The following is a 19,565-nucleotide window of genomic DNA, read 5'->3' as shown; positions in this document are numbered from 1 at the left end:
AGGTAATATAGGAAAAGGAATGAGGAATATTCAGTTAAAACCTTTTGATTTTTATTTATATGTATTATACAGTAAACAATTAATTACACTTCTGTACATAACATTGTTATTGAAACGGTATGTTTGGTTCTAAATTTATGCATGTTTGCATATCAAACAAAAATTCTATGGATTTTAAATAAGTTTACCTATGAATATACATACACTTGCAAATCTTTGTAAACAATTATTTTTATTTCTGTAGGTACCTAATAGGTCCAATGGTATAGTTGAACAAGATTCGAACAAAATATATCCCTTTATCAAAAATAACATATCCTAAAATATAATAATAACTTACATAAATGTATATTACAATACGTCAATGCAGCAATATGTGCACCTTTATTACAAATAATCATACAAATCGTTTCTTAGAAAATTGATTGTTTAAACGTTGAAAACTTGAAACTATTCTGAAAATAAATACTTAATATTTATCAAAATTAAATTATTTTCTTTACAATAAGCTTTAAAGCTAGACACTGTTTTGACTAAGTACACATTCAAATAAATGGTTTAAACTGCGATACATAAGTGCTTCGTTAAAATAGTCCTAATACTGATTTTTTATCATCAAAAAGTTCAACATTTAAAAATAAAAACAGTTGTAAGTTTGTTCACAGCCGAGGAATTTGACACAAATATTACTGCTCTCCTGAATACAAAGCTAATAGCTGCAAATATACAAAAGTAATATAACCATTCTCATTGGTAATACTTTTGTTGATACTTTCTGTAAACAACAACATAAGCAACACTAACAATGATAGCTAAGAACTTCCATGCAGATTAAAACCGCTTTTATTTAAATACTTAATGACTTCAATGTCTCAAAAGAGAACCAGTATATTTGTATTAGATATTATTTGTTAAATGCACTTAAACTTAAAATTATTTCTTACAAAAGAACTTATAGGCAATGTTAGCAATTCCAAATAAAAAAGACAAAGATGAAATTAACATTATGGCTCTAAAGTACCTGTAAAGAAAAAAATATAAATGAGATAAGCAATAAATAATAAAATTAATAAGTAATTTATTCAAATTAAACTGACCTCAAATATCTGTCAACATTATTTACTTTAAATGTGTGGATATTTTAAATCTCTAACTAGTGAACTTCGATTTTGATGACACTTTGACTGTTCCCTAAGTTGGAATGTATATGACATATTTGTTTGTGTACATCCAATTATACAACTTTTAGTTTCAGAGAAATTTGAGATCACAAATATTTGTACTTACAATATTTAACACACATGTTTGGAATCCTAATAGGTCATATATTATAATATATAAATAGAAAACAAACTGATAACTTCCTTCATTTGAAGTCAGTTAAGAATACCAAAGTTAGTTAGAATACACATAAACAGTTACCATGTAAACTTAGATCGCCTTAGGAGTCTTATGATGCTTTCAGTCTGTTGTCGAGTTGAAGATATGTCACCAGAGTTATCAATTACAAAATCTGATTTGGCTACTTTCTCTTCAAGAGGCATCTGACATTTTATCCTAGTCGTTGCAACTATTTCAGAGAAATCATTTCTTTCACATAATCTGCTAATTTGTTGATCCATATCACTGAAATGAAAATAAAGAAGTATTTTCAAATAATTTTTTTCTATATTCTCATTTCATAATTTTAGGAAGAGCTGAAAAATATCTTACCAAACAACTGTTATGATTTTATGCATGAATCTTAACATTTTGCCTGTTTCAAAAAGTAATGGAACCTCCATCACTATGTATCTGTGACCTGAGAAGAAATAACTGAAGGCCATTCTCATCATGGCACTTTGGATTCTAGGATGTGTAATAGCATTAAGTTTCATTCTTTTATCTTTATCATTGAACACTATGTTTCCAAGAACTAGTCGATTTACTTTACCATCATCACTAATAACCTCATCTCCAAAATACTCCTTAACTTCTTTCCATGCTACAGTTCCAGGTTCCAAGACTGAAATGTGATTAATTAAGTTTTAAAAAAATACTAACACATTAATTTAAATATATTTCATTATTTTTATAATATTGTATAGATAAAATTCCAAGCAGCCTAAAATTCATAATAATTGGTTGGTATATAACTGTACTGTTCATAGCTATGTAAAGTTTGGAAACACATCATTTATTTAGTTTTTACCCATAATTTAGTGTAAAAACATCAAAATATTGCAAACCTTTCTTAGCAATATCATCGGCATCTATAACAGCAATTCCATTTTCACGAAATATAGATAGTACGGTACTTTTGCCCGTAGCTAGACCTCCTGTAAGACCCACAATGAACATCCTTCCTATATAATAAATTGTTCTATAATTTTTATAAAGAAAAAAAATCTGATTGATAAAACAACTAATACAATTATTTTATATATTGGTACCTTTTTAAAGCACCCACAGCTAAAGCGTGATAATAATCTTGGTGTTTAGTAAAATACCCACGGCAATATTTATTTAAAAATATTCATGGAGAAGAAACGACGAGTTAACTTTAATTATTTTTATTTTAAAAATAAGGAAACCAAGAACTAACAAGAAACATTGACGAATTGCCAACTTCTACAGAATCTTCCTCCTAGAACCAATTTCTACTACCCCTAAATATCGTTAAAAAAACCCTAAAGCTTTTGTTGTCTATCTGTAATTTCAAATATGCATCGAAAATACAGAACAATAAATTGTTTAAGTTTCGATCTTGGAATATTACAGACTTGATATTTCACGATTTAGCCTTTCGATATCCACGTTTGGAGTTTAGTTTGTTGGTTGAGTTCTAAGATTATAAAAAATATTTTATAATTTGCATAGAAGTATGCGTTTATTACGAAAAAATCTTGTATAAAGTATCCCCTAAAAATCACCCTAGAACTTCTAGATTCCCTCTAAATTTAAGGGAAATATCCCCAAACTGGCATCACTGCCACTCCCTGAAATGCATGCGACCTAAGTCCAGTCGTGTTCTGTGTAGTGTGACAATAGGGCTTAGACAAGATGCCATAACTGTAGTGTATGTAGAAAGTCGAAACCATTTTTTTTTACTTGAAACTGGCATAAAGTTAAAACTATTGCTATAATATAAAAACAATAAAAAAAAATTATGACAATGACACTTTGTGTCGACATTCCGTAGCCTAAGCCTAAAAGGCATGAGTGGGTATACAATAAACAACGCCATGACAGTGCTACCAAAAGACACGATCACGCTTTTCGGTAGTCATATTACTACCGAAAAGTATTCTATATATACTACCACTTTTGCGTTATTTTATTGTCAAAAACGATTCGTTTGCTGCCAAGAGACATTACCGCAAAGCCGACAACGTAGCTCCAAACTGCTGTTCGTAGTATCTTATTAAGTGATATTGTCTCTGGATTAAATGTATTCTAAATTTCACATTTATAAACCGAATAAATTATTTAATATTAGGATATCCTTACATATGAAATTGGCGTATTTCGTACTGGCCACTTTAATCACGATGTTCTCCTCTTTGGTAAGGAATTCCAAATTCAAATTTGTACAGCTATTTACTCATGTATTTGTGCTTCTATGACCATCATTTATTTGTTTTTTTCTGTTTGCGTCACTCATTTTACAAAATGGAAAACTTAAAGTATCGCATTATTTACGAGTACGAGTTCCGCCGTGGCACTAGTGATGCGGAAACGACTCGAAGGGTGATTGATGTGTATTAATAGTTGTAAAACAGTACACGTGCGGAACCGTCATGCAACTTATTCTGACTATCAACCCACACCTTGGGTACCCATATCTATCCGAGCCGAGGCGCAGCCGCAGCACAGGCTTTCCGCACAGCGCACTCGTAATGAAATATACTATTTATTGATTTATACTTGATTACCTAAAAATATAAAATAATTATATTTTCTGAAGCAACCAATGCTAAATATGAAAATTAGAAATAATAATAAGGTAGCTAAAAATGTGGCTAGACAATCTTTCACTAAGCTCACACAAGAATATCTTATCACTTACTTTATTGCATAAACATTGTCAATAATCAAGATATAATAATATCTCGAATACATGTTTTTTTTCATAGATTTAATTTATTTTATGTTAACCTCATATTAACCCAGAACGATGAATACTATTATAATAAATTTAATGTATGTGGTCCGTATGGCATAGCACTGTTATTGCTTGTATTTCAATCCTGATGCAGTGGCGTAGCTACCTAAGTGGGGCATTGCTCCGGGGCCCTCGAATCTTTACCTAAAATCTTGATTGAACTGAACTTTTGTAAATTTCTCACATTAAAAAAAAACTTTAATCATGACGACTCAGTTAAGAGAAATTCAAAAGATATGCCTAGGGAATTCCCCTAAATTATTTCAGTAGTTTGGTAGTGTTGTCAATTTGAAGGATATGTGCCTTTTAATATTTATCGATGTGCGTTTTATTGAGAATTCGAGTTACGATGTTTTTTTCGAGAGCGGTTAAAAAATTGCTGTATCAGGAGTAAGTAAGCTAATGATAATCAAGTTTTTTGTACTGGTCAATATAGTGGTTCAATTATATTTGATTTTATCACTCATATTAATGTCCGTTAAGTCAATAAATCGTGTCAAATCTATAGATTTCGGATACAGCATTGTATTACGTGAAATATGATGAAAAAATTCTAGCCAGCTGCAATAGGTACATGAATTCAGGTCCACGGGCAGGAGATCGTTCATGATCTCCACCGTTAAATAGTGTAAAAAATATCACACTAACGGTTTTTTTTCCGGGGATTCCCTAACGACACTTGTAGCGTATCACTGTGTTTTTTTCCTTTTATTTTAATTTTCACGTCGTCAGTGAACAGTGAGTAGGTACCTAGCTACTTGAGTACAATCTAATATTGTATTGTTTAAAAAAAAAGAAAACTAAAATTACGAATAAAAAGAAGAATCCCAGTGGTGGATTTAAAGGCAAACAACGCCAAGAAAAAGTAGATAGTAAGCAATAATTGCCCAAAATTGACAAGTTTTTTAGTCAGCCGTCGCCGGTCATGTGAATGTGGATGATGTTTGCATGACACACATAAGAGCGGAGGGTTTGGAGGAACCACAGACATTTTTCGAACATGTGTACGACAAATCTTGACTTGGGAATCTTCACGAACAAATTATTGTGATAGCGAAAAACGTCAAATTCTCGAAATGGGACCTTTACAGCCTTCAGGACCTTTTCCAACAGACATCAACCAGAACAATAGGTGTTTTTCAAAATTGTACTACGTTCTAAAAATGGGCCAGTTAATCGTTTGTGGTTGTGTTATTCCAAAATACTAGACGCTGTCTATTGTCAACCCTGCTAGTTTTTTGCTTAACAAAGGAATAATGTTTGGTGTACGGGAATTCGAGAATATGGATGAATCGAAAACATCGATTTAGATGAATTAGCTGCTGATCCAAACCGAGAAAAACAATTAAAATTGAGATTATAATATACTGGACACAATATCTCAATTAGATACACGTTTTATTGGTATGCGTGCCGTCTGTCATATATTCGATTTTCTAAAACCGAATTTTTTATTACAAAATTGTGAAGAATTCCAAAGAAAATATTCAAATATAATAGGCCCCACTTTTTCACTACTATTTATTAATATTCACCACCAAGTTTTATCTGAAGTAACTCAAGCATGGACTGTTACACCAATTATGTAGGGAAATAATGAGCAAATATGGAGTGCTAGAATGCGACTACTGCAGCAGTTGAAAGGTTATTTAGCAAAGAATAATCAAAAAAATATTTAAGAAATAATATGGGCCAAACTCGACATTTATCGCTAATAGCAAATGAAAACAAAATCGCATCAATTTAAACGAAGTCATTGATAATTTTGCTGACTAAAACTAAAGCTAGGAAAATTGTTAATATAATTGTTAATTAGTCAGTTGGTAGGACCGATCTTTATATAATAAACCCTCGAATCTACTCTATTTTGTTTTATTAGCCAAACCTACACCAAGTATTAATTGTAATTTATGTGGTTTCTGTTTAATATTTTTACTACCTGCCATGCAGTGCACTAAAAAGAGCTAAAGTAGCTTAGCATTTTTAAAGTTTTTGTATATTTTATATTTTAATTTGATAAAACCAAATTAGATTACATAGCAGTGGGGCCCCATTTTTTAGTTTGCCCCAGGGCCCATGGGTACCTAGCTACGCCACTGAACCTATGTAAGAACATTACCAGATCTAGGGTCCAAATACATAGCTTTCCAGGTGTTCATTCGTCCATTCTTTGCCTAATTGCTGTAAATGTTTAGTTTATGTAAATGTAATTGCCGAATAAAACCAACTTTTACGGTTGTCTTTTTCTATATTAATGTATCTATTTAGTTAATACATTAAAAAATATGCAAATATTATCAGAATACGAGAATAAGTAAGATAATTTAAGGAGTTAAATATTCCTTGCTTACAGTAAACATCATGAATTTGAGGAAATACTTTCCCTTTTTTATCTCTCTCTCTTCCAATATTTTCTAAATACAAATTAACACCATAATTCTTATTACTAAATAGGCCGTATAGCCTATGTACTTAAATGTGCATGGTACATATTATTTTGTTTATTTAGAACCTTTCAATTCATTATTAAAGGTTTTGTATTCTTAGCGACTCAATATTTATTTAATTAAACTTAACCAACATATTCTAATATTACAATCCCTATCATTGTAATCTTTGTAGAGGTGCTCTTTTATTCTCAAATTTTTAGGTGTGTGCTGTTCAGATATAAATGTAAAAAATAATTACATGATTAGCAAAAAATTATGCCACAGACAATGATTCCATTGCAGATAGGTTCGTATTCTCTAGTCTATGCTGTATACAGTTACCGTTAATTGTCAATGTCTTGTGCCTGTGGTTTATTTATTAATTTTGTGGTATTTTTCGTCATAATAAATTTGGTTTCTTCAATAATTTTAGACATTGCTCTTATTATTTTTAATGTAAGCTAAAATTTAGTGTAACTCAGTAAGATTCTTATTACATGTTAAAACCTAATTTAATATAAAGAGGTACAAAATTTTAAATTTATTTAGCAAATTCCTTTGTATTTAAAACTACGTAAGACCATGAAAGACATAATAGTTTTCTGGGCCAAAGTCAAGAATGCTTAAAGAGAGGGCTCATTGTATAAAAATAAGTCGTAGAAATATTTACAGTTAATGTAGAGTCAAAATTCAAAAGAAGATGGCTCATTTTAGACGCGATATTACGTATAGTGCATTAAACAATGAATTAGTACCACCACTAGCGATATCTGCTGAAAATGCAGCTGGTTCGCAAACTGTGATATCCCTAGATCACGAACAAGACGACTCTACCAATGTTATCATTCACAAAGTACCGCAAACAAAGGGTAAGTTTGTTTCTCCTTAATTTACCACATCATGGTATTTTTCATTAAGTTTGCATATATTTTTTTAAATATTAAACTTATTTTTCAGGAGGATGGACACATATTCAAGATCTAGATTCTTTTTTTACAAGAATGTATAGATACTATGTTAGAGGGGGATTTTATCCTATGATTATGGCTGATATATTTTATTTGTTACAATTTGTATTCATTGTCTGGTTTTCCACATTCTTAGTGCATTGTGTTAATTATCAGAAACTATTTAGAAATGACCCAAATATAACTAGAAGTGATAAACTTAGCTTAAGTGATGTTATACTACCAACAACAGAATGTCGTGCTAGTATTTCATGGCAATGGTAAGATTCAATTAATATTAAGTTTTTTAGCAAAAGAAATAACTTTAACATAGTCCATGATAGAATCTTAGAGTTATGCCGTCAATAGGCATGTCCTATGCAGTTATATATCAATAAATTATATATGGCTTCCATCTTGATCAGCATTTTGTATTTTTAGGAGCTCTTAGTTGAAGTTGTTAAATAAAACAATTTCTTGACTACTGAGCCATTAAATTAGTTGACCATCTTAACATATAATAATAAAGGCATTATACTCTTATATCATTACTTTCTATTGTTATAGTAGAAACTACTCAGCATGTATTATATTATAATAACCATTTTAAGACCAGTATTGTCTTATTAATTAGTAAAAATTTAAGTAAAGTAATAAATAAAGCAAACCCTTAAATGTCAGAGCCATAAAAATGGTTTCTTTGACTTACACATTCAATAGGTCTTTAGGATTAAAGTTGGTGATACTTCACAGAATTTTAAATTTGCATTACATTTGCAGGTGGTGCCTCATAGTATTGTGTTTAATTATATGGCTTATGAGGCTAATAATATCAATATATCATTTATATTATGCCTATGATACCAAACTATTTTATAATAATGCATTAAGAATAAAAGAGGTAAGGAATTATTATTAATATTTTTTAGAATTTCCCATAGTGTAACTAAATTGTTTGGATTGTAAATCACTGTATGTAAAATAAGTATGTAAACATGTAAACATACTTGTATGTAAACATACTTATTTAACAAAAATAATGGTTGTAGAGTGACTTGGGATGGGTTAATTGGACAACAATACAGGATAGAGTGAGGGAGGCCCAACCAGAACATCATATGTGTGTTCAGAAACAGGAAATCAACGAACTAGACATTTATCACAGAATACTCAGGTGAAATATAAACACATACTAATGTATGATACTAATATTAATATATTAAGTCTTTATTTATCCACATCTTATTGACATATATTATACAAAAAGAAATATATATACTATTTTATTAATCTAAGATGTGGTCTATTTTATTTTTTGCCCTTGTTATCCAATATTTTCTGTTACCCTTTTGCTCTCTTGGTCTTCCCTTGTTACTTTTACACAATTATATTACTTATTTTCAATTTGGATTTGCTCATGGGGCCATATGCATGCTGTTTGTATAATGCATAGTTCAGTTTACAGTTCATATTAACTTTCAACCAGACATTATTGACAATAATATAAATGTTATGTTCATGTAAATTTAAAGTGTGTAGTAAAATTATTTATAATGTATTTACTTACAATATTGAAACTCTATGTTGTGTGTAAGTTCTGTTCTAGGATCTATCTTTCATTAGAGTGTAAATTTCTATAAATTAATTATTTATTTGTTACATTATTACAGTGATAAGAAGTACTTCCTTTTTAATATAGAATAATTCAATAATCATTATTTTATTTTATATTAATAAAAATAATACATTAATGTTAGTGTCAATGATGAAATTTAATTGCCAACATCCAATAGTTACCATAATATAAGAAAAGCTGAAATAATATAAAGTTGTAATCTATTCAATGACATGTGGCAATTTAATTATTCAAATCAATTATTAAGTATACCTCTATACTTATTGTTAAATACCATGTTTATTTCTTTGTTACATTAATTGAATTTGTTGTGTATGTATTAAAAAAATATTGCAGGTTTAATAACTACATGGTGGCAATGGTTAATAAGAATCTATTACCGCTGCAAATACATGTGCCTTGCATTGGGGATTTTCACTATTTATCGAAAGGTCTAAAGTGGAATTTGGAGTTTCTCTTATTTTGTATGTGTTCAATTTTACTATTATGTTTAAGAATGTTTAACTAAATTTTATTAGTCCACTAAGCTTTTTTATTAAAAAAATACCAGTTTCTGTTTATAGTGTCATATCAGAACTATAAGTATAATTTTTTCTCTACGTTGTGATTAATGTAAGCTAGCTAAAGAAAAAATACTTATTATAAAAACATACATAAGTCCTTATTATATCTCCATATTTTTAATATATATTAACAATATTTCATTTTTAGCTAGTCCATGGAGCCCTTGGGAAAACTGCTGGCAGCTTCGTTCAAATTACAAAGACCCAACAAAAAGAATGGTTTTAGCTCGACAACTCGAACGACAAATACTACTTTTGGCTCTAGCTAATTTTATACTTGCACCTCTGATATTAGCATGGCAAATATTGTATTTTTTCTTCAATTATGCTGAGGTATATATCACGCCATTAAATTGACAATATTTTTAATAGAAAATTTGTACGTGTATTTATTTGGAATTAAAATTTCAGTTAATAAAGAGATCGCCAGGGTCACTTGGCCTACGGACTTGGTCGCTTTACGCTCGAATAACTCTGAGGCATTTTAATGAGCTCGAACACGAGTTGAGGGATCGACTAAATCGCGCTCACAAACCTGCGCTGAAATATTTAGCGAGTTTTAGTTCGCCTATCACGACTGTTATTGCGAGGTGAGCGTCAATTTTTATTATTCCTTTTTTATGAATGGAATTTCGCTGATAGCCTTAAGGGCCTTGACAGTTTAGCTCGGGCTGTTTTGGTAAGCCTAGCTTGGCATAAATGGCTAGAACAGAGGGCAATCGGCCGAAGGGCTTACATAGTGATTACAGCGGACATTCACAATGCCAGAAGTGCGTTGCCAAGATTTTAATAAATGTTATGCTGTTTTCTTGTTTCTTCTGCTATCTACTTACCGAAAACATTTATTGTTTTACTTAAAAATGAAGCCACTACAATCTCTGTATGTGTCAATGTTAACTGTTACTTTGTAAGACTACTTTAGAGAGCTACTTTATATAAATTACAATCAGGCCAACACAATATTTTTGACAAATTAATTCTTTAAAATAATAACAATTTAAATTTTAGTGTTAATTCTTATAAAAAAACATAAACAGCGTAGTGAAGAGCAAAATTGAGTTTCAAAACCTTATCCAATGTATCGCAATAATGGTTGCGACATATCAACTATTTACAAATGACTTCTCATTCATTTTATTGCAAAATGTGGTAAAAATGCTATAACTCTTAATATATGTACAATATTTAAAAAAAACTCAATTAGACGTTTTTTTATTTCTTGTTTTATTTTAGTCTAATAATTTGGAAATTATTAAATATACAGTCCAAAGTATTTGACTAGTATATTTGGTTGTAGTTGAGAAATTAAACAAAATAAAAATGTATTCCAGGCATATATTATTTATAATTTTTTTATTAATAAGAGTGTTAAAATATAGCATTTACATTATTTCAATAAAATTGCTTTTAGGAATATTGTGTTCGTATCGGCGAGTATTCTCGGAGTTTTGGTTGCCCTTTCAGTGTACGACGAAGATGTATTGACCGTTGAACATGTCCTAACAATAATCACTATCCTCGGCTGTGTTCTAGCTGGAGCTAGGTAAGTTATTGCGATTCATAATCACAGGCGCGAGTTCTAGACGAAAAAACAACTTAAATGTAAATCTAAATCACGTTTGAGTGAATTTTTAATAGGTCTCATAGCAAATGACATTGTTTTCTTTAATAAGTTTGTTTAATGGAACCGGATATTTTCTCAGAGCTTTAATAGGACTCGAGGAACATCTTGATGGTGGGTGCACGGGGCCAACCCGTGGTGAAGAATTATTTGTACAAGTGTTAGGATATGTACACTATCTGCCAGCCGCTTGGAGGGGTCGCGCCCATACGAAAGACGTGGCTGCTCACTTCCAACAACTGTTTCAGTTCCGAGCGGTGAGTTCTTAATAAACTGCATTTCTAGATCGATGAAGGAAAACATCGTGAGGATTGCCTTAGGCTCAAAATGTTGAGTGTGTCAGGTTCAGGAGGCTGATCATCTTCCTGCCTATTTGATTGACATTAATCATGGGACATATACAGAAATCTGAGGCCCGGACCTAAAAAGGTTACGCCACTGATTTATTTTTATTTTTATAACATTAAAAAAATCGGATAAGGAAGCGAGCAGGGCAGAGGACAGTGAGTACGTTGATAGGTCATTTTCGCTGTCACTGGTCATGCTGCCATTGCTATGGTTGCGAGCCGTTCGGTAAAAGAGTAGAGCTGGTTCTGAATACTCACTTGCTATAATATTGCAGCAAGTGTAGCAGAAGATACTTAGTGCAGCGGCAATAGCTAAATATTAAAAAAAATGCTCATAGAGAATGATTCCTTAGTCTAAACACCATGCTCCGGCAAAATTCAGGGGATAACATATATGAAACGCTGGCTTTTAAAAATCCGTAGATAATATAGGTTTTTGAACATATTATGTCCTGGTTAAGATAATATAGTATAAAATGATAATCAATAAAAATTATGAATGTATGTTTTTTTTCATCTCGATAAAAGTGTTAGTAATTGTGTTTTATCTAAATTTTATTATAATTAGAATGTTAATTATCTATAATAAACAAATGAAATTGACAGACATCGTATACCGTTGATAAGACATCTCTCTAATAACGGTCAATATTTTTTATATAGAACATAAAATAAAGCCTTTTATTTTACAAACTCGATTTCAAATTTAATAAACTCGATACCAGCTACACTTCTTACTAATATAACAAGAAACAATATTAAATTTAAATTAAAAAAATACTACATAAGTCAAACAATTATAAATTATGCTATATACGTCATTAAAACGTATTCGAATATAGGAACTCATCCTGTATGTGAATGAGAATTCTCGACAAGAACAGGTTTCTTGCGTCGGCTTTCTATGGCGCGTCAGTGTTTAGATTTGTTTATGACGTTTTACGTGCAATTTTAAGTCGTTTAAATGGTTTGATTGTTATAAATTTACAGTTTATATGTCACTGGCCTTAGTATATATATATGTGTGTTAATGATTTAATTATGTTCGACGTCCTGGTGGATAGAAAAACTGTGCACAGTTTGTGTTTCCACCACATCAACTTCCTCTATATTAAGAACACTTATACAATAAATAAATTTCTTAACAATAAACAGTATACATTTCTTTAAGAGTTCTGTTCGACGTAAACGACATCAAAGTTTTTTTTAGTTAGGAATTGTCTTTTTTACTCATTTATTTTCCAGGTGTACATTCTGTTCGAGTTGCTTAGCCCTCTACTTTGTCCACTTGTTCTATTATCACTGCGCGCACGTGCACTGGATATAGTGGACTTTTATAGGAACTTCACTGTCAGCGTCCTTGGAATCGGAGACGTTTGCTCATTTGCTCAGGTAATATATATCAAAACCTAATACTACTCCCGTACCGTACCGCGATTCATACTATGATCGACAAATTTTTAAAATAATAAAAAGTACAGGTCAGGAAGCCCTGGAAGTTTCTCTTTCCAAGACACTTTGTGGGTCGCAGAGCCAGCAGAGTAGTGATAGTAATTATTTTTACATAATTAGAGGTAAAGTGCTTTTCAGAAATCGTGGTCAGTGGGAGTCTTACCACATTCCATTTAAATAACAGCTATTCGATATTATATTTACAGTGAATTACATTGGTGTCATATTAACGCCATATATTTCCACGAAGATAGTTATAAAATCTCTCGAAATCCTGACTCATAAATATTATAGAAGTTTTTAAACTGTTATTGTATTAAATATTATAATTAAAAGTGTTACAAAGTTGTGTGAATGATTTTGTATGGTAATTTTAAGATAACACAAGTATGGTTGAATTATAATTGAATGTTAGTAATTACACTGTTTCACAAACACTAGCCTAAATTTCTTTAATATTTATTGATTTAATAATGTGGTTAGTATATTTCGTTAATATTTTGATGATATTGTATCGGCTAGCGCTTTTCCGTTTACAAAAGTGAGTTTCTTCAATATTTCACACCCAAACAGCAGAATCCAGTATTTTGGTAAATACGCTATATATGTTGAGATGTTTGTATAATATTAAATAAACCTTTCAGTTGGATATCAGACGCCATGGACATCCTGATTGGCAGACTCCGTTGAAGTATGATAAACTAAAAGGTGAATCAATCAATAATTAAACTGAAATAATTTTCACTTGACCATATATTTTGCTTTTCGTCTCATTTTCTTAAAATTGTGCTTTCACTACGATAAAAAGGGACAGACCAGTACTATGGTTGAAGAGCAGCAATTAGACTGATCAATATTTTATGAATGCTATATACATAGATCTTATATGTATAGCAAATTATACCAACATTATATGTCGTGAAGTAATCCTTTCATGAAATGTAAATCATTATATCATGGCATGGTCAATCAATAGACAATTAACGTTTAACTATATCTAAACACACTTTAAGGAATACGAAATAGTTAAACAGTTATTGATCACCGCCTTTAGGGTGCTGGTATAACTTTGTAGCGCATATTAGCGCCACAGATTAGGTACAGAACTTTTATTATAATATAATTTCTTTTATATTTTTTAGGTTAGGTTAGGTTAGTTGAACTTATAATATAATTTCTTTTATATTTCTAGGTGGCAATACACAATATAATCAGGGTGAAGGCGGTAAAACGGAATTGTCTCTGGTCGCATTCTCTTGCCGACACCCGGGATGGCATCCAAGTCAACCTGCCCAAAGACAATTTTTACGATCTCTACGACAGAGTATGCACCATGCTTTACCCGCAAACAATGGCCTGGTATGTAAAACAATCTTCACTGCTAAATACATTCGAATTTAGTATTAGATTTGAATGTATGCTTTTGTATGTCAAAATTGTATTGATTTTTGTTGTAAACGATCTATCAGTCGGACGTGTAAATTGTCTTTATAGTCTTTAGAAGGTCGCGCCTGAAAAATATCCTTGTTCCTTCTCCAATGTTAAGATCCATATTGTCTTGTAAATTATAGTTCGTCCTTTTCATGTCTAAATAATGCTATCCAAATGGATGAGTTATATTCAGAAAGATTACGGAAATATTAATAAAAGCCCTAATTGATTATTAATTTGAGACGTGTTTTTGTTTTTCTAATAATAACTTAGGTTTACAAGTCCTTGTACCTTTTAGGTCTGCGAGTCAGGTTTCCGTATCTGTTATAATTTTTTTAGTTAGTTAGTCGGTATAATTGGTAAGGTTTCGTCATCCTTGCCTTGATAGTAACAATGTTAAATGCGCACCTTGAAAAATCTGTTGGTGCACAGCCGTTATTCGAACGCTGGATTAAGAGGAGCACGCTCAAGCAACACGCCTCTTCTTACCATACAAATCTTAAATTTTAATTTATCTTCACAGAACAAAACGATGCTGGGATCGTACATTCAACAAAGTATATTCGGTGTGAACACTCCATTACCTGCAGTGCTCTCCTATTATCAGCAGCAGAAAACTCAATATCGACTACCGGTATTTTTTTAAATTTTATTTCATTAATACAAAAAATCAATTTTGTAGCTTTATCGCAGGAGTCACTTCATTATTTTTATAAAATTGTATTAATTTTAAATTTAATTCACCTATTAAATAGCGGTTTTGTAATGTTTCCAAATTTTTCCCGCGATATATGGTTGGTTATATGAATGTAGATTTTATTAGTAAATATAAAATTACTTTATATTTACTAATAAAATCTACATTTACCTAGGTAACCTGTGTTGCAGAGATGGGTGGATATATCAGATATAGTAAACTGATTTTGATGAAATTTGGGCTGTTCCCCAAGTTGGTACCTTATTAAAATTATAATATTTTTTTAATCTAAAAAAAAATCAATGGAGAATCTCGTTATGACATAGTTGCCGAGAAACCTACGATATTTATTTATACTTAAACATCTTACTTTAGCAATATCACAATATGCAGGTAAAACCAAATTTCCGTTTCAAGTAGCTTAGGTTTTTCGTCGATACGCTGCAGAATTATGCAACTTATAAATATATACTTTAACCTATTTGTAAGCTCAATTTTCCCATATTTGATAAATATATTTATTTTAGAGAACCAGCATTTTGTAATACAACAATTATGTTACCACTACGTTAAAAGCACAAGTGAATAACGAAATGTTAGCCATGAAACTTGACATTGACACTGACATATGCCTATTATTCACGTTAGATACAAACTATCATAGATCTCTACGCGAAGACAACCGGAGTTGCGATTATGCAAACTAATATAATTCTTGCGCTACGCTATTTCGTTTATTCACTAATAAATACTTTTAATATTTTCATAAGTATCAAAATCTCGTCTCGTCTAATCGTATATGAACTGTAATGATAGCAAGGTCTTCAACATAGCAAAATAAGTGCGCAGCGGCTTCACACCCCACAATCTCTTTTCGCACACACTAACGATAGCTTTACTTATTCTATCAAAGGACATGGATGAAACGAGTGACGAAGAAGAGGGACCAAGTGGACAATCAGTGAAGGATCAAGGTCTGGCTGGAGCCAGCAGTGCATTGGGTGCCAGCGCTTTAGGTCTCGACCCCACTACCGAAATGCCAGCAGATGAATTACGTGATATATCAGTCAGTACTCTACACCTCTACGATCTTCATCTCTCACAGGTTAGTTTCTACATTTAAATGGTAGTTTTAAAGGGTTCTTTCAATTAGCCCGAGACCAGAATGAATATGTTCAACAAAATTTGCAATGAGATTCTACTGCTATTAAATTTTTAACATACATTTACACGTATTTATTATAATGTATTTTTTTTATTTTCTTTAAATAAAATGTACTTTCTAGATGATTTCTTTGATTGACTCTCGTCCCCAATAAGGTATAGGGCAGAGCTGTGTCGATATTTCATTAATGACCTGTTATAGTAATTTATTTGTCTTTTTTATTGAAATTATTGTTTGCTGATAAGCGAAAAGAACTCTGGGCTGAAATGTTTCAAGGTAAAAAGGTTCTATTGGTGTTATTTCAGGATTTTTTTTTAATTTCAGGGTGGTGGCAACGTATCGTGTTGTACGAACAAATGCAGCGAACGACCATCCCGTTGGTCAAGCGGTGAGCAAACGCCGCTACTGCGTCCTTAACGATGGTCTAATTCGCCCCGCGATAAAGGACCTGTTTGGGTCTAGCCCTGTATACACGCACTGTCTTGGTACAGAATATAATATCGATAATAATAGTTCAATAGATGCTACGTTTCAGTTGTAAAAGCAATGCCTAAATTAACGTGTGTCTGCACACAATCATTTAACGTTTGATAGAGTATTTTTAATATTAATAAATTATTTTTTATATTTATAATACGTAAACCACATTTTATGCGTTTCTATTTTATTAGTATTGACATATTATTCATACTTTCACATATCTCTTTTGGTCCTTCCATCCGGTATTAGTTTCAAAACCACTTACGGTCGGTTTTCATATCTAAAGTATTATCAAGGCTTCCTCTGTATCACCTTTAGTGGTTTGCTAGACAAACAGACATTAGAAATATGATATCATTTTATTCAGTCGGTTTTCGTGGTACGTAAATCTTATGAAACTATAGTTTAAACTGACAAAATTGACTAAATATATACTGGCTTTCATATTTAGTATTTTGATTGTAAAATTTGATAACGGTTTTGGTAGACAGTCGTAAATCCAGGGTTACGCATTGACATCTATTTTTGTACAATTTAAAAAATATGTCAATGCTTCGCGAGGGGATTATATTAATGATATTTTATATTTTGACATTGTTTTAAGTTATAACGACTTTAGATTAAGTTTTTGACGACAAAATTATTAATAAGTCGAACGGTACATTGCGTCATGTTTATAAACGCACATATTTAGGCTAAAAACGCGTAGTGAGTGATTTTGTAAATAAAATATTTTGTCAAATACAGTTATTGTACAAAGTTAGTACTAATGCCACATATACACACCCTTGCTACTGCTCCTGCCGCTGCTGGAAATATTTTCCTTATATACAATTAGGCCGTCATATTCAGCTCTTAGTGGCAGCGCCAGCGATATGTTTAAATACTCACGCTGCCCTCTTTCCTGCTCACTTCCGTACCCTCTTTCCTGCTCACTTCCGTACCCTCTTTCCTGCTCACTTCCGTACCCTCTTTCCTGCTCACTTCCGTACCCTCTTTCCTGCTCACTTCCGTACCCTCTTTCCTGCTCACTTCCGTACCCTCTTTCCTGCTCACTTCCCTACCCTCTTTCCTGCTCAATTATCCGACAGGGCTGAGTAAATGTGGCATACCGTCATTTGACGATAGTATTAGAAATTACTTTAATGACATGTATTCGTCGGCCTTATGCTAAGTGATATAAAATTTGCTATTTTTTATTTTATCGATATAATGTGTGATTTTAGAATAGTCGTAGTTTATTACACGTCAAACATACAAGAATATATGAGATATTGAATCACTAATTGTTCTCGCGTTTCTTGACTGCCTAGAGGCTTGTTTCGGAAGGTACATATGACTGATGTGCCTTTACAGAAAACGATAAGTTTATATTTTTTTAGTATGGCACGCATATTGCATATAGTGCTTCAATTGCCTTTATGTGTACTCACGATATATATATATAATCGCCATGACGTTGCGATACATCGATAATGTTTTAAATCTTCGGGACTTCTAGTCTCCCGTATTCTGAACGCGAAGCAATCAGGTTTGATGCAATCTTTGATATTTTTGACTACACAATACTAGTTTCTACCTTGATCCGTATTAGAATACTGGTCTAAGTGGCGTACAATGTAGATTCATATAGTAATTGAGAAATTGAAACAGCTCGCCGAATTTTGATCATGAAAATTTCTTTAAATTCAAATGAGTACCTGAAATGTTTGTGATTTGTGCAAATATCGGTAAGTTTTGATTCATTTTAGACAAATGCTAAATTTGCATAAGTTCAAGTGAGATTTCAAAAGCGCTTGATCAGCTGATGTGTTTAATAAATTAGAAGATATATTATTAATATTTTTATACGCCTAATTGGGATGGGTATCAAATGAAAATCCTTTTGATTTACATGTTTCGGTAACAATGTTTTTAACCTCAAGCCTTGAAAAATACATATTTGAATCATTGACTTGTTTAATTAATAAAATAATTAGCTAGATATTTGATGAGCAATAAAAACGGGCAAAATAACCCAGGGAGCTAGAGTCAAAAATTTAGATTTGCGCAAATAATGCGTGTGTAGAATACGTACAGGTTTAACAAGTACAATTATGTATCGAGTGCATCACAAACTATCACGAAAGCGTTGATAGTCAACATTGAAGGAACAATATAAAATACGTTATGTTCATGTTCAGATTCGTCCTAAATTTCAATCTGTCGCATTATTTAAAATGTCTGAAATTTAGTATTGGTGATTAAATTAATAATGTCATAAAAATAAAAATATATTCGAACACCTCCTTTACAGTAAAAGTTAAAAAAAAACAAAACGGTAACATATGACGTCTGTCATATAGACTACCTAAACTGAAAACTAAAAATTTCGTCTGAGTTAACTGGAAATTTGTTCCTATGTGTTGTAAGTGAAAGAACGATGTTTTGGGATACTGGGACAAAAGATAGTTGAATTTAAAATTATGCACACCATTGGTATTTAGAGTCTCATATGTTGTAGCTGGGATATATATTTATACTTAACGTAGGTCGATAAGATATTGATATAGTAAAATAGTTTTCATCGGAATATGTCGTATTTTGTAGTGATATGTTTGTAATAGTAGGTTACGCAGCACAGGAATTGATTAAAATTTTTATAATACACACA

The 19,565-nt window shown here is 31.5% G+C and overlaps 2 protein-coding genes across 3 annotated transcripts; one reads left to right on the top strand and one right to left on the bottom strand.

The window, feature by feature from the left end:
• Window positions 1-37: 37 nt before the first annotated feature.
• On the bottom strand, window positions 38-2,827 carry LOC123718388 (dephospho-CoA kinase domain-containing protein). 2 transcript variants are annotated; one of them, XM_045674805.1, is made up of 5 exons: window positions 2,433-2,827; window positions 2,229-2,362; window positions 1,714-2,005; window positions 1,423-1,626; window positions 38-1,021 (listed from the first exon to the last, which is right to left on the bottom strand). In XM_045674805.1, exons 2-5 carry the CDS (start codon window positions 2,338-2,340, stop codon window positions 934-936), a joined length of 696 nt encoding a protein of 231 aa, XP_045530761.1. In that variant the 5' UTR covers window positions 2,341-2,362; window positions 2,433-2,827; the 3' UTR covers window positions 38-933. The 2 variants fall into 2 exon arrangements, with proteins under 2 accessions (XP_045530761.1, XP_045530760.1); XM_045674804.1 differs by having other exon boundaries at window positions 39-1,021; window positions 2,229-2,345; window positions 2,433-2,826.
• A 4,149-nt stretch (window positions 2,828-6,976) lies between these two features.
• LOC123718457 (autophagy-related protein 9A) lies at window positions 6,977-18,863 on the top strand. Its single transcript, XM_045674964.1, has 15 exons — window positions 6,977-7,442; window positions 7,531-7,801; window positions 8,301-8,421; window positions 8,570-8,694; window positions 9,493-9,620; window positions 9,868-10,052; window positions 10,131-10,309; window positions 11,131-11,262; window positions 11,423-11,597; window positions 12,933-13,079; window positions 13,784-13,847; window positions 14,332-14,498; window positions 15,094-15,204; window positions 16,181-16,372; window positions 16,757-18,863. The coding sequence occupies exons 1-15, from the start codon at window positions 7,274-7,276 to the stop codon at window positions 16,847-16,849; spliced, it is 2,259 nt and encodes a 752-aa protein (XP_045530920.1). The 5' UTR covers window positions 6,977-7,273; the 3' UTR covers window positions 16,850-18,863.
• Window positions 18,864-19,565: the final 702 nt, after the last annotated feature.

This window comes from Pieris brassicae, chromosome Z (genome assembly GCF_905147105.1).
Source record: "Pieris brassicae chromosome Z, ilPieBrab1.1, whole genome shotgun sequence".
NCBI classification, from domain to species: domain Eukaryota; kingdom Metazoa; phylum Arthropoda; class Insecta; order Lepidoptera; family Pieridae; genus Pieris; species Pieris brassicae.
The sequence above is the reverse complement of the archived record's forward strand: the minus strand, read 5'-3'. Positions and strand labels throughout refer to the sequence as shown.

Bases quoted from the DNA above. Each gene is read 5' to 3' on its own strand.
- LOC123718457 (XM_045674964.1), top strand. From the start codon at position 7,274: ATGGCTCATTTTAGACGCGATATTACGTATAGTGCATTAAACAATGAA. The intron at 8,422-8,569 runs GTAAGGAATTAT...TAATGGTTGTAG, and splicing joins ATGCATTAAGAATAAAAGAG to AGTGACTTGGGATGGGTTAA. The intron at 9,621-9,867 runs GTATGTGTTCAA...TTTCATTTTTAG, and splicing joins TTTGGAGTTTCTCTTATTTT to CTAGTCCATGGAGCCCTTGG.
- LOC123718388 (XM_045674805.1), bottom strand. From the start codon at position 2,340: ATGTTCATTGTGGGTCTTACAGGAGGTCTAGCTACGGGCAAAAGTACC. The intron at 2,006-2,228 runs GTTTGCAATATT...ATCACATTTCAG, and splicing joins CGATGATATTGCTAAGAAAG to TCTTGGAACCTGGAACTGTA. The intron at 1,627-1,713 runs GTAAGATATTTT...TTTTCATTTCAG, and splicing joins AAAATCATAACAGTTGTTTG to TGATATGGATCAACAAATTA.